We start from the raw sequence: 15,200 nt of genomic DNA, 5'->3' as shown, positions 1-15,200 counted from the left end.
GATGTCAAAATTGTTGTTTTTTTGTGGATCCTTTCATGTCCACTAATATGTTGGGAATGTCTTAGTTACAAATAAGTTACAAATGTACAATGTACATTAAACAACTATTTCTGTGCCTCATATGTCATCAAAAGGAGTTAAAATAATAATGATTATAAAAATGAACCTTTATACATCTTGCACTGATGTTCCAGAATCACTTTTTAAATAAAATATCTAAATGAACAATTTTGCAAGTTATCTTTATTACTATATATCAATCAAATACATTGTGAAAGCCAAAGCAACGTTTGACATTAATAATGGCACCTGCAGCATAATTGTATTCAGTCTTTCAGAAATGCCATCAAGTGGTCAGTAATTTTTGTCCATCTTCACTGTGTCCATTTTTCCCGCTGTCCCGTTTTCCATTAACGGCGTTCTGTCGCTCTGTCCGATCTTTACCAGCAGCAGAAAGCATCTTCTTTTTAAAACTGAAATCAGTGCCTCGACTGTTGTCACAGTCATTCTGAAAAAAGGAGCAAACTATACCTTTAATATTATGCAAAATTGGTTACAGGTGTAATGATTGAAGAATGACTGCTTGAAGGGTTAGTTCAACCAAAAATGAAAATTCTGTCATTAATAACTCACCCTGATGTCATTCCAAACCCGTAAGACTTTCGTTCACCTTCTGAACACAAATGAAGATATTTTTAATGAAATCTGAGAGCTTTCTGTCCCTCTATTGACAGCTATACAACTGACCTTTTGACGCTTCAAAACATTCATAAGAGATCGTAAAACTAATCGATATGAATTGAACAGTTTATCTGATGAACAGATTTAATTTAGGCTTTTATTCAGTTGCGGAGCTGTCTAAGGAGGGACAGAAAGCTCTCAGATTTCTTCAAAAAGAACTTAATTTGTGTTCCGAAGATAATGAACGAAAGTCTTTCGGATTTGGGATGACATGAGGGTGAGTAATGATAGCACAAGTAGCCTACATCTTGAAGATGTCTACTTGATGTCTGAATTTACATGTGCATGATGTATTTTTTAGAGTGCTCATCTGCAATACGTCTCTAGGACGTTTCCTGTTAGATGTCATATAGACATTTAGAATTTAGACATATGTCTTTAAGATGTTTAAGATTTAAAATGAATGTAAAACTGCTGTTTCTAAGACATATATCAGATGTTTTTACACAGCAGATGCTTTCCAGATTAACAGAGCTTTAGCAGACATCTTACAGAGGTGCTATCTGGACAGATGAACTATTCCTTTAAGCAAAAACAACAGGCAAATGTTTTAATGTAGCATATTCAAACAGCACAGCAGTTTATTTACTGAGCACAAATTGAATATGCAGCACAAACCACCTTTAATATGATTAAGCTAGTGTAAATCTGTTCCACTTCAATATAATATGATTGTCCTTCATGCTGAAAGATGGTTGTATGCTGCATAGCAGTGTGCCAGCGCCATCGATCTCCAAATGTTAATCTTTGCATTTGAGAAGACTGAAATGAAAAATCTATGTTAATGTTCTACCTGTATATTAAAATGTTCCTGCAAGCAGTTCTGCAACCTTTCTGTCCCTTTTTGCATTTAGCATTAAAAACAAACTGGACTCAGAAAGGGCTACTCACTGAGAAACCAAAGGACTTTTCTGGAAATTAACATTTGAACTCTCTCTTGCAAAATTAGCATCCCCACTTGAGAGTTAAATTCAGTATTGTCTTATTTCTTATTGTAAGTTCATATTTTACTCTTTATTTCAGATAATTTTATGTTTTGTTTTGATTTTCTTTGAACTGATTAATTGGCATGATACATTTACCTGACTAATAATAAATTGTTACATTTGAATTGTTTTCTCAAAAATTATTTTCTCAAGTAGATTAAGTAAAGGCTTATTTTACAGCAAATCTGTGTCAGGTTAGTAATGGACTAAAGTCCAGTTTTGAGTGGAGCATAGGACACACCAACTGCGATTTTACAGCTCTGGCTAACACTTGGCACTGGTTCAATTGTACTTGGACTGTAAAGGCTAGAAAGGGAATTTCCATTTAGGACAACAAAATGTTGATCGACCAAATAGGGTGAGCCTTACCTCTGTTTAATGTAATGTTACACTAGCTAAGTGTATGTGGGGAAACATGGCATGACCAAATCAATGCTAATATAAGATAAGTAATGTTGGTCGGCTAATATCTGTAGTAGAGGTCATGACCTCTGTCTAGAGATAGTGTTACTTTAATTCAAGTGTATACAGATCTATGGGGACTAAACAAAATACTTTTAGATAGAGCAAGCATAAAGGCGGCCATCTAAACAGTATAGTAAATTACCTTGAGTTTGTGATCGTGAAACCCGCGTTAAACAGCCAGCGCGAGGCTCGAGTAAAGAGTTAAATAGAATAATCTAGACATTTGATTATTCTATTTAACTCTTTACTTTATATTTTACCCATTCATTAGGAATCTATAAATTGGTAATCCAAACAAAATTTGAGGTCGCAATAAAATGGAGTCAGATAAAAGTAAATTGGAATTAAACTACTTTACCACACTGAAAAGACAGAACGCGCAGGAAACCTTCACCCGGTTATCGGAAACTCGTTAGGCCAATTGGGCAGGCCTTACAATTTTTATACACTACCATTCAAAAGTATGGAATAATTAAAGGGTTAGTTCACCCAAAAAATTATATTCTGACATTAAAATGTATTACGGTTTCCACCAAAATGTTAAGCAGTACAACTGTTTTCAACATTGATAATGATAAAAAATGTTTCGTGAGCACCAAACTGGCATATTATAATGATTTCTGAAGGATCATGTGACACTGAAGACTGGAGTGATGATTCTGAAAATTTAGCCTTTCCAACATGTTTGTCACATCCCAATTCAGAGGCTGCATCCTTTCAAGGCCGCATTCGAAGGCTGATTGGATCCCCTTGGCGCAACGAAGTCTGTCCCAATTCGAAGGCTCCTTCAAATGCGTCCTTGGTTTTCTGGTAATGAAGGATACAACAGATGGATCCTTTGCATCCCACGCTACCCCAGAATTCATTGCACAGAGGTGATGACTGGAGAAATTGATGAATTTGGACTCGCAGGCTATATTTGGATGAACTATTCTATGAAAGGCACAAACCAGTTGGACTGACCAAATTTAGACATGTGAGTGGGTGATTTATAATTAACTTACCCCATCTGAATGCTCGGGGAGGGTCTGATATGGTTGTGATGACTCAGTCTTGCAGGGTCTGGCGTCTTCCAGTAAACCCACTGAAGAATCAAAGTCCTCATCAGTACTGGAGCCCTTGAAGAAAGAGGAATGAGCGCTATAGTGCTGTATCATGCCATAATTGTCTGTTTAAAATAAATAGCCTAGTTCTTCTTTTTCATACAGGCATTGTAGGCCAAACCTGGAAGCAATTTAGCTTTTTAGCCCTGAAGTCAATGGGTTTTTTAAATGGGTTTTTGAATATTTTTCCTCAAACTTTCATGGATTTTTTTTTTTTAAACAAAGCCTGAAAGAGTTGTCAGAAGCTTAATGGTGGTGCATTCTGTTTATAGCTTACATTTATCTCTTTACTTCTGGCGATTGCTTCAAGATGTATAAGAGTGAAGATTAATTTGTGAAGATTATGAGAAACAAAACCTGTAAGAATCATAAACTTTTGTTGGTCACAAAGCTTATTTTCTGAAATAATCTAAAGGTGGATGGAAAAATCCTATTGGGGTTTTGACGAGGGAACCAGTATAATGCTGACTTCCAGGTTGGCCTACAAAAATATGTCATCACTGCAACACTTTATTGTTCCTCATACAACAATAATAGGAAGTGTGGAATCTAGTTAAGGTTAGGTAACCTGGGTGAAAGGTTTGGATTGGGACTGAATGTTCTTGGGGGAGCCAGAGCCTCTTAATCTTTCACTGAACCAGGAGAAAGGCACAAACGGTGGACCAGAGGAACGTGAGGACCGGTTCTCTGTTCTCTCTGAATCCCTGCATAGAAATACACAAAACACCTCACACACTTGCATCTATACAGGTACGCAAGGAAACATAGGTGCTCAGATGACTGACATTAGCTGAGTAAACACAGGACAGACTCACACACATACCGATTTCCTGCTGATAGTCTGTTGGATCTGTCTTTCCTGACCTTTCCATATGTGCGACGTAAAGTGACCCTGCCCCGCAGAAAAATAAGCAGATAATATTTAGATCCCAACTCTGGCCACTACAATGTCATCTGTATGATGTTAGTGGTTGACAGAGAGCATACAAATATTTGCTCTCATATACAAATTCCTGGTGTTTACAGTCGTCAGGAAGTAAATCAATAAATTGCCTAATTGTATAGTTTCTATAGTGTCTGCATGTTTAACATTAAAAAAAAATGTTTAACCTATGTCAATATTTTTACAAATGAAATGTAGCAAACAAACTCCTGATACGATAAAAACTGTCGTTAGATCATTGTACATTGTACTTGAAGAAGATTATAACCTAAACATGTTATCATCTATATTATTATTTTTTTGTTTCTATTTAAAAATATTATTTAATTGAATCAACTTAAATACAGTTATTTACAGTAGGACTTGTAGGAAACTAACCCCAGATCAAGAAAACGTCTCCTGGTTTTCTTGTCCAGCAGCACTGTTGGACTCTCTGGTTCATCAGGGCCTGTGTCATGACTGTCATCTGAAAACAGATCATCAAATTGAGCATCAGAATCTGGGCTCAGGTCAGGTGGTCAAATATTTTAATCTGGAACAGAATTATTTGGAAATATCATGTTTTGCTATCCAGGATCAGGTAATCCATCTCACTTATATGGCGATTTTTTTAAAAGCAAGATCGGATTGGATCACCCTAAAACAGATACACTTTGATACAACAGATACAACTTTTCCCAATTACCAAATCCAGATTACACAAATATCTGAGGAGTGTTTCCAGGACCTTGTTGAAACTATGCAATAAAGAGTTAGGCAATCCTGAAGGCAAAAAGGGGGTCCAACCCCATACTGGCAAAGTATACCTAATAAAGTATATAGCATCATGCAATTGCTGTAGATTTGTCGGCTGCACATTCATGATGCGAATTTCTTGTTCCACCACATCCTAAGGTGCTCTTCAGGATGAGATCTGGTAACTGTAGAGGCCATTTGAGTGGTGAACTCATTGTTAAGTTAATTTTGAGATTATTTGAGCTTTGTGACATGCCACATTGTCCTGCTGGAATTAGCAATCAGAAGATGGGTATACTGTGGTCATAAACAGATGGACATGGTCAGCAACAATACTCAGGTAGGCTGTGGCGTATAAATAATGCTCAGTTGGTACTAGGGGGCCCAAAGTTTGCCAAGAAAACATCCACCAAACACCATTACACCATCAGTGATCTGAACCGTTGATACAAGGCAGAAGGGATCCAAGCTTTCATGTTGTTAACACCAAATTCTGACCCTATAATCTAAATTTTGCAGCAGAAAACAAAACTCATCAGAGCAGGCAACGTTTTTCCAATCTTCTATTGTCCAACTTTGGTGAGCCTGTGTGAATTGTAGCCTCAGTTTCCTGTTCTTATCTGACAGGAGTGGCACCGGTGTAGTCTGCTGCTGCTGTAGTCCATCTGTTTCAAGGTGATGTGTTCAGAGATGCTCTTCTGCAGACCTTGGATGTATCGAGTGGTTATTTGAGTTACTGTTGCCTTCCCATCAGCTCAAACCAGTCTGGCCATTTTCCTCTGACCTATGGCATCAGTAAGGCCACATTTATGCCAACAGAACTGCTGCTCATTTGCTATTTTCTCTTTTTGAACCATTCTCTGTAATCCCTAGAAATGGTTGTGTGTGAAAATCCCAGTAGATCAGCAGTTGCTGAAATACTCAGACCAGCTGTCTGGCACCAACAACCATACCACGTTCAAAGCCACTTACTGTAAATTATATTATATATCTACATCCCCAAATGCAATGAGTAGCTGCCATGTGATTGGCTGATTAGATATTTGCATTAACGTGCTGTTGAACAGGTGTACCTAATAAAGTGTCCGGTGAGTGTATATATTTGGTGATGAGATGTACTTATGCAGTTCAAACCTTCGCTCTGCGAGTATTCTCCATAGTGTAGGAGGGGTTGGCTGCCCTCCCGTGACTTGAGGTTGTCTGTCTCGCACCGATGGGCTGGGGAAGATGTCTCTGAATGGACGCAGGGTCTGCAGGGGGATTTAGAACGGCTGAGGTGCAAAGCCTCCTGAGAGGAGGTGTTCAGGAGGTGTCTGTAGCTCCGTCTTTCATCTTGTACCTCCCTTTCTCCAACCACAGTGTAGGGGTCAAAGGTGAAGGACTGGTCTCTCCGTGAGGAAGGGGAGGAAAGAAGCAGATCAGAGGAGGGGGAGGAGCAGCGAAAGGAAGGCTGGAGTGGAGAAGATGAGGTCTGCACGGAGCCGCCGTAACTCTAAACCGCAGACACACACAAAGACACATAGCATTTTTTAACTGGCATGAAAACATGAACTATTTGATAATAATAAGATGAAAAAGAAGAAGAGATGTTTCTTGAGCACCAAATCAACATATTATAATGATTTCTGAAGGATTGTGACACTGAGGAGTGGAGTAATGGCTTCTGAAGTTCTTTAAAATTGTAATAATATTTCACAATATTGCTATTTTTACTGAGTTTTTGATTAAACAAATGCAGCCTTGATGAGCAACTTCTTTCAAAAACATTAAACATCCACTGCACTTTGTCATTCTTTAGTTATTTAGTTATTAATCAAGAGGTCTCACACATTCACAGAAAATAGCTTACTTCCAGTTGCATAATAATGTGAATGGGGCATTAATTGAGTCAGGACTGGTGTTGCCTCAAACAATAGTATTATGATGGCCCTTATAACAGTGAACAAGTTTGGAATGACATGAGGGTGAGTAACAACATGATACATAAGGAGATTGTCATTTCTGTGTGTGTATACACACCATTCTATCAGTGCTGTCATCCCCATCTATCGAGCTCACACTGTCTCTCAGGCGGGTTCGGGAGGGCCGATGCCTCTTGGTTTTGATTGACAGTTGTGCTTTAGCTTTTTGTAGGCTGCTGTCAAGTCGTTCTGTCTCAGGAACCACCTCTGTCAAATCTGATTTGGTATAAAACATACAGTAGACATATGTAACACTTTTTTATATTGAGTATTTGGAGGCAAACATGTCGACAAAGACACAAACTGCAAACATGATAATAATCTTGATAAAAGACTGCTGCGCTGGTCTCAACACACACTCATGCACATATTAGTGTTCTCGTTACAATCCATAAAACGCAGTGACACCGTAAAAGCAGGCCTGAAGCGCTATTAAGCTGTCAACAGCCTAGATTACTTATATGAATGATGGGCGGTCATTCCTCATGTGCACCCTGGGGGTGTGTGAGGGTCAGAAACAGGAAGTACACAAACACACACTGACATATAGATGAAAGTGAGAGAATGACAATGGGCAATGTGTAGATATGTGCAAATTGCATTGCATTGTGGGTCTCTAATTTTTTTTTACACAAACATCAGTGTAAAAAAACTGTCACTGGGGTGGTACATTTAACATTGTATTGTAATTTGTGATATTGAGATGTGTTGTGCATGGTCCCTGTTAAATAAATTAACTAAACAGAAAAAAAAAAACTACTAATGTACACTATTTAGTCTACTGTACACTTTAGGTAATAATCATACACTGTAAAAAAAGATGGACGGCGCATCTCCACTTCCTCCCACTGTAGAAATATTAAGCAAAAACATCCCAGCAACGGTCATTGCCGATTACATTGTTCAGAGTCCGAGTCTGTGCAGGAGTGATCCTAAGGTGGAGCTGCGGAATCAAGTTCCCTTCCACACTCCCGCTCATGCAGACTCAATAGCAAGCACAGCTGTCAATCATAACGTTACACCCCATTTTAGCATAAAAAAAATAACTAAAACCAAACTTACTGGGGAAACGAACACTTGAACATACACCTACGTGATAACTACCTAAAATAACAGAAACGTTAAAAAAAAGATTTGAAGTGTAATTGGATTTTTTAGATTGTCTCACGTCCCATTTGATTACATGGAGAGGGTGGGGTTTGAGACCTATACTGCAGCCAGCCACCAGGGGGCGGTCAAAATGCTTTGGCTTCACTTTTCAGGATGTGAGTGAGTGGCACACCTAGTAATAATATGGGCCTCACATTACTAATATATACCCTTTAGGAGTAAATAAGGTACTGCACTACTGTAAATAAGGTTCTGCACTACTCCACTTTCCTGCTCCAACCTTGCTCAAATGCGTGTAGCTTTCTAGTAATCCTGAAGACTTTGATTAGCTTGTTTTCAGTCTGTTTTATTAGGGTTGCATGCAGCAAAACTGCAGGAAAGTAGACCTCGAGGGCTAGAGTTGAGCACCCCTGCCGTTTCAGAATTTTAGGTTTCAGAAGGGTGCTCGGTAACACCCTCTTTGTGGCCGATATGCGCCCTCAATGTGCACTTTTCCCAGGCCCGCACTAAGGCGAGCTCCATAGCAGACTTCTACCAGTCAATGCGGCTTTATGTTACGACAGTGTGGGAGAAGGCAAGGTTTTCCATTTGAGACAAGGCCAATATGACCCCACACATAACCCTAGTTCCCTGAGATAACGGGAATGAGCATTGCGTCAGTTTTAGCTAATGCTTATAGGGAAAACTCCTGTTTTCTCAGAATCCTGAAACCTGTTTGGTTCATGTCTGTGCAAGGGCACAGACAAATGGCCTTTCAGTCTGCCGAAAGGGGAAGGGTTGGCTCGGCTGCCTATAAAGCCACGCAGAAATGCCGAACCGTTAGAATCTCTTAACTGAGGAGCGGCTTAGCATGACTCGCTGAGCAGCGTAGTAGCACGGCAAGCTATGTTCCCGTTATCTCAGGGAACCAGGGTAACGTGAGTAACCATAAACGTTCCCTTTTCGATATGGTTCACGTTTTTTCTTTTTGCTTCCTTATAAAATTATATATAATTTATATTTGTCCATATCAAATTGTTTGGTTGCCGATTGCCAACATTCTTCAAAAATATATTATTTTGTGGTATATATCACGTTTATGGGGAACCTATTCCAATAGCGCTGTGCTACAAGAGCAGAAAGGAAGCCGCCGCACAGATATGCTGACAGCGCTATTACCTGCGTTCTGAATGGGGTGGAAAGCACTTTCGGCACATAACCTTTTCTCTGCCTGAGAAACTTTACATCGTTAGGACCGAACTCAAGGCACGAAGGTTACACAGACAGAGCCTAGAACTCGCTTGATTGACGCTAAGGAACTTAATGACTAGGTTGTGTTTCCTGATCGATTGGCTGGCCACCGGGCTGTGATTTGCCGTGATGGCCACCATGTAAACTTTGGGCGTGGAGGGGGGCGCGCCCACTGTCCAGCATCTCTTGCAGAAACGTAAAAACTGACACGGTATCACATTCAGCGGGGTCTATTTTCAGAGCTAAGCACCAGCTTGAGAAAGGTAGGGAGCCCTTGCCTCTGAGATCGCTCTCATGACTTCCCGTTGAAGGCCTAGTGGTTCCCATCAAGGGGCCAAAAATGCAGGTCCCACAACTCCGGTTGGGGGTGCAGGTCGTTCCTCTCGCCGGGGAGAGAATGTCTCTCCTCAGCGGTAAGGGCCATGGAGCTGCTGACAGTAGCTGGAATAATTCTGGGAACCAGGGTTGGCTCTGCTAGCATGGTGCCACCAGAAGAACAGCACATGCCGGTACTTCTTCCTAATTTCGACTGATGACCTGCTGAAGCAGGGCTACAGGGGGGAAGGCATAGAGGCACAGAAGGCAGGCAGTGGGAGTTCTTTTCTGTCGCAAAGAGGTCTACATCCGCATGACCGAAGGTTCGCGATATTGAGTTGACCGCCTGGGGATGGATTCTCCACTCCCCAGGGAAGGTCTTCCATGTGACAACATGTCTGCTCCTTTGTTTGAGCGGAGCTCACTGAGCGGAGGTTCACCTGTGCCGATAGGAGAAGACGGCTTGCCAATCTGTGCAGAGGGAGAGACCTAAGAACTCCTTGGTTATTTATGAAGGCAACCACTGTCCTGTTGTCCCAGCGGACCAGGACATGATGACCCTTAAGTTCTGGAGCTCCTTATAGGCCAAAATTACCGCCATCATGTCCAGGCGGTTAATGTGCCAATTCGACATGGCCAACCCACCCCAGCCTGTCTTGGAGCCGTCTGTCACGACCACTTTCCTTCTGTAGACTGAGCCCAGAGTTACCCCATTCTGGTAAAAACGAGGTGATTTCCAATGGCTTTGACGCAACCGTGGGTCACCCTGAGTGACAGTGTGTCGGCCTGTGTGCCACGCATGGGGTGGGGCGAGACTCTTTAACCAGAGCTTGAGTGGTCGCATATGGAGCAGGCCCAGCGGAATGACAAAGGAAGCAGCCGCTATGAGGCCCAGCAGCTGTTGCCACCTTTTTTTAAATAATCCATTCAAGGTTATGTGTTACAATGATTGTCTCATGTTACTCTAATCTAAAGTTTTTAGCTTTTGACCAACAGAGTGTTTATGACTGACCCAAATTTTGAGAAGTTCAAATAAAAGCTGTAGGAGGAGTTCCAAAAAAGGAGGTCCAGTGTAAATTGAAAACACCAGGTGCACTAAACTTTATTAAAATAATCAATAGAGAAAATAAATAACTTCTAGGCTATTAAGTTCATACGCTCCCCAATCAATATTTACTATACGGCAGGACCTCATTAAGAGGAACAACCAGGAACATTGTACCATGTGAGGAGGGGTCTTCTATAGAGTGTAGGAGTAAAAACATGAATTTACTAAAAAAGGGAAATAGATTTTTATTGATAACTTAAACCTTTAATGACAGACCTAGTGTGAGTTACGAGGTTCTTAATCAAGGTTATATACTTTTTCTAAAGCCATGCATTCGCATTATTTCAACTTATTTTTTAAACAGCTGAATTTGCGGTGAAAAAAACGACATTACCCATGATTTTGTACAGAAAATCTCCCCAATCAGTGAGTCCCTGCAAGAAAATTGCACTAAAAGCATGAAGCAACACAAATGTTGTAATCGTGTCGATCTTGGTATATCTTCTGAAAAAAAAAAAAAAAGAAAAGAAAAAAATACTTCCAGACCCAGCGCTGGTGAAAAAAAGGGGCCAGCACTAATGCATGTTATGAGGTAGGCTGCTTATTGGGTCTGGGGGAATAAGGGTATGTACATAAATATTTAATATTTTTAGGAGCCACCCTGCTACATGGTTCTACTCCATTCCATTATCCAAAATTGTTTTCAGATCTCAGCACTAATTCCAGCGGTGACGTAGACACTGACTAAGCAAGGCTGCACCTTCAAAGCCTGTACTAAAATCCCATGAAGCCAGCCTTTTGAATATGCCCATTACATCTAACATTAATTCCTCAATTCCCATTTCCATGATAGATGGCATCTAAAAATTCACAAAAATGTTAAACAACTAAATATTAAAATATTTACAACTCTAAAACAAACCAATGCACATCCACTGAGAGAACCGTAGCCCCTGGTGCTTGTAGAGGCCAGACTGTAGCTGCTCCCTCCTGTAATGCGCTCAGTGTATTGGGAGTGTGGAAATGAAGATCTGGACATTAATGGAGGGGGGAAGGGTTGGGCAGACAGGAGAGGTCACTCACCAAACACATCCTCTTCTGCCTCGGCCAGTGGAGTGGAGGACATCTTAAATCTGAAAAAGAGAAACTTTCAAATTTAACTGGATGGACAAGAGAACATTTCTATCCTGACCACATACAGAGCAGTGGCGGCCGGTGCTTTCAAGTGGGGAAGCACAGATCAATTGCAAAGTAGGATCTGTTCTTTTTGTTTCTGTAATCTGCATCTCAACTAACACTAAGCAGTGAATTTAATTGAAAATATTTGACCGAGCTCATCAGAAATCAGAAGACCATCTCTGGACATTTACAGCTAAGTTTTAATTTAATATTTTTTTTTTATTATTATTCCTTTTTGAGGAATAAAATCTTCCCTGTGTTGTTTAAAAGAGTTTCCCAAAAAATGAAAGTGTATCACTTTTTTTTCTTCTTCTTTGGACCACAAAAGAATATATTTTTGAAGAATGTTGGCATTTGGCAACCAAACAATTTGATATGGACAAATATAAATTATATATAATTTTATAAGAAAGCAAAAAGAAAAAACAGATAGTTCTCAAAAAAAAAAACTTCAGTCTTAATGGTTTGGAACGATATAAGGGTGAGTGAATGATGACAGAATATCAATTTTTGACAAACTATCCCTTGTTTCATTCTTGTTTGTATATTCTACATGTTTTATATTACATATAAGTTGTAAAATTCACATTAGCACAAAGTCTATTGGTAGGGAAACGAAAAAATACACACACAGCACTGTTGGTCATGTTAGATTTGGCTGCCACATAGTGTCCAGGCAACAGGCCACTGTGCCATCTGCTGCCCAGCACCGTCAGAACGGTCAGTGCCCCAGCCATTACATTCATAACATCTATCTACCTATCTACCTATCTACCTATCTATCTATCTATCTATCTATCTATCTATCTATCTATCTATCTATCTATCTATCTATCTATCTATCTATCTATCTATCTATCTATCTATCTATCTATCTATCTAATCTATCTATCTATCTATCTATCTATCTATCTATCTATCTATCTATCTATCTATCTATCTATCTATCTATCTATCTATCTATCATCCATCCATCCATGTTTGTAACTTACTGTGAATTCAGTAAAAATAATAACATTACAAAATTCAGGATTCAATGTACTAGACCAAATTACTACAAAATTGTTTTTACTTATGACAATCACTTTTAAAAAAAGCTGATAGTAAAGAAAAAAAAACCCCTTGTTTAGTTATGTTCATAAAAAGTAGCTTTTCCACAAGTTACCACAAAATACTCCACAACATACTTATATAAAGAGTGTACAATGTCATACAAATACACAACACTATTATGCTTACACACATGACAATAAAATAATGCAATAAACATGCATTTGACAACATAAGATGTAACAAAACCCTAATGTACATGAAGGATAAGAAGAAAAAAACCTAAGAACAAACTGTCATATCAATGAAAACGCGTCAAGAGTGAGCTGTCTCACAGAGAATTCTGGGAATGTCCATTTACAGTTTTTTACTGTAAATTATAAGATGGCATGGTCTTTTTCACTTCCAAAAACTATATTTAACTGCAGTAGACTATTTTACTGTAAAATTACATGAAATGTCTCATTGGATAGTTTTCCCCTCCGAATCTAATACAGTTTTTAACCGTGTAGAGTAAGGTAACAGGTAACAGATATTAACCGTAGGATTTTTACAGACTTTTATCGTAATGGAACAGCGAGTAGAGATGGATTGTGATTAGGAGAGGTGGTTGAAAGATTCACCTCCCCTGTGGTTAAGTTCAAACGCCTGATCCATTAGCCATGGCTTCTTAGGGCTAAACAGTTACTAAATACAAAATAAACAAGACAGGACTACAATTTAATCTCAAACATCTAACTTTTGGTTCTTGTTAGGAAATCAATATAGGCTGACTATCTGTATGACTATAAAGGCCTCACTTTCACAAGTCATCTCCCTGTGATGGAGATATAAAGCTAATGGCCATAAAACTGCCCCCTCACACATTATCCCGTCTATAAGAATTAGGGGGGGTAGGGCTGCTAAGTAGCTGACAGGCAGGGAATGGCAATAGCAAACAAATCGATATGGAGATGGGAAGGGACAAATCTGACCTGTGTGCACATATCAGCAAATAAAAGCTAACTTTCACTGCAGGGCTAAAAAAAAAAAAGGGTACATGCTCATCAACATTTCCTTGCTACGTAGAGATGTATAACCTTGTTTGCAATACAAAGCCTGATCAATACATTACAGAAGTACTTACAATCTCGCTCAATATAGCTCACCTCTGCTATAAGAGCTGCAGATGACAATCAGGAAAAACAGAGGCTGTAAATCATGAATATTTCATTATGACACATGGATGGAAGGGGGACAGGATGGAAGAGAAAGACGGATAAACAGACTCACCTCTATGTAGTTGCGTATCCCACAGCAAAGCACAGCTCAGCTGCTGGGATGGGCTGTCATACTGCTTTTCTGCCCTCCTCACGGGATCCTGCTGGAGGACTTCTGTTCCTGGATGAGCACAAATTTACAACGTCATTGGGCTACTCTGCATGTACACAGAGAGAGAGAGAGAGAGAGAGAGAGAGAGAGAGAGAGAGAGAGCCCTCAGCAACAGAATGTCAGACAGTGCTATACACACCCAAGGACAGTGTTGAAATGAAGGAGGCTGAGAGAGATGGAGAGAGAGAAGAGAGGGAGAGACACATGTGCATCATGAATCAATGTTATTACCACTCCAACAACCAATCAGCTTTTATACCCGTCACAGAGGAAATCTATCAGTGTGTGTCTGCTTCCATTGCACTAATACATTTAGGCTAAATAAAAAAAGGTACTTACGTGTCGGCTATGTATGGTAAATCTGCCTATATGTGGATTATCATCTTTAAAAATGCAATCACACAACTTCAAAAACATATAAAGCATGATTTTAATATGCATAGTAATAATAAAACATACATTTTTTTTTTACAATAGGCTAAATATATAGGTGAAATCATAATTTTACATTCATTGACATAGGACAACAGTGTGCCAACATATTTGCGTTGTGCATAAAGCACAACATATTTTTATGGAATATTGCAGTATTATAAATGATTCATCATTTATCACATCATCATCATCATTATTAATAATTAATGTGCCCTAGTAATCGTTAATCAAAATAACTTCCCCACTTGCTTCTCTTCTTTGATGATGACGTGTTTACTGGAGCGAAGGCGGGACAACCTGTCACTCACATGAGAGCAACAATCCAATGATCCAATCAATTCCCGATGTACAGAGTCCATCGGGACTCTACACATTTTTTTCATAGACAGTATGATTTTTTTTTTCTTGTTCTAAAATCCGGAAGAAAATATACTTTTTTACATAATTGGTCTTTAATAAATTTTGTAATTTCATAGACTAAACGTTATACACATCTAAATATGATTTAATATATTTCATCATCCTCAA

The 15,200-nt window shown here is 39.3% G+C and overlaps 1 protein-coding gene across 4 annotated transcripts; it reads right to left on the bottom strand.

The window, feature by feature from the left end:
- Positions 1 to 223: 223 nt before the first annotated feature.
- On the bottom strand, positions 224 to 14,661 carry samd14 (sterile alpha motif domain containing 14). 4 transcript variants are annotated; one of them, XM_079595907.1, is made up of 11 exons: positions 14,577 to 14,634; positions 14,377 to 14,403; positions 14,139 to 14,246; positions 11,721 to 11,770; positions 6,993 to 7,150; positions 6,108 to 6,465; positions 4,617 to 4,704; positions 4,119 to 4,187; positions 3,864 to 3,999; positions 3,197 to 3,310; positions 224 to 508 (listed from the first exon to the last, which is right to left on the bottom strand). In XM_079595907.1, exons 4-11 carry the CDS (start codon positions 11,761 to 11,763, stop codon positions 347 to 349), a joined length of 1,128 nt encoding a protein of 375 aa, XP_079452033.1. In that variant the 5' UTR covers positions 11,764 to 11,770; positions 14,139 to 14,246; positions 14,377 to 14,403; positions 14,577 to 14,634; the 3' UTR covers positions 224 to 346. The 4 variants fall into 4 exon arrangements, with proteins under 4 accessions (XP_079452033.1, XP_079452034.1, XP_079452032.1 ...); XM_079595908.1 differs by lacking the exon at positions 14,377 to 14,403 and having other exon boundaries at positions 14,577 to 14,661; XM_079595906.1 differs by lacking the exon at positions 14,577 to 14,634 and having other exon boundaries at positions 14,377 to 14,498.
- Between the last annotated feature and the right edge of the window lie 539 nt (positions 14,662 to 15,200).

This window comes from Phoxinus phoxinus (assembly GCF_949152265.1).
Source record: "Phoxinus phoxinus genome assembly, chromosome: 21".
Classification (NCBI taxonomy): Eukaryota; Metazoa; Chordata; class Actinopteri; order Cypriniformes; family Leuciscidae; genus Phoxinus; species Phoxinus phoxinus.
Note: the sequence above shows the minus strand (reverse complement) of the source record. Positions and strands in the feature narration are given on the sequence as shown.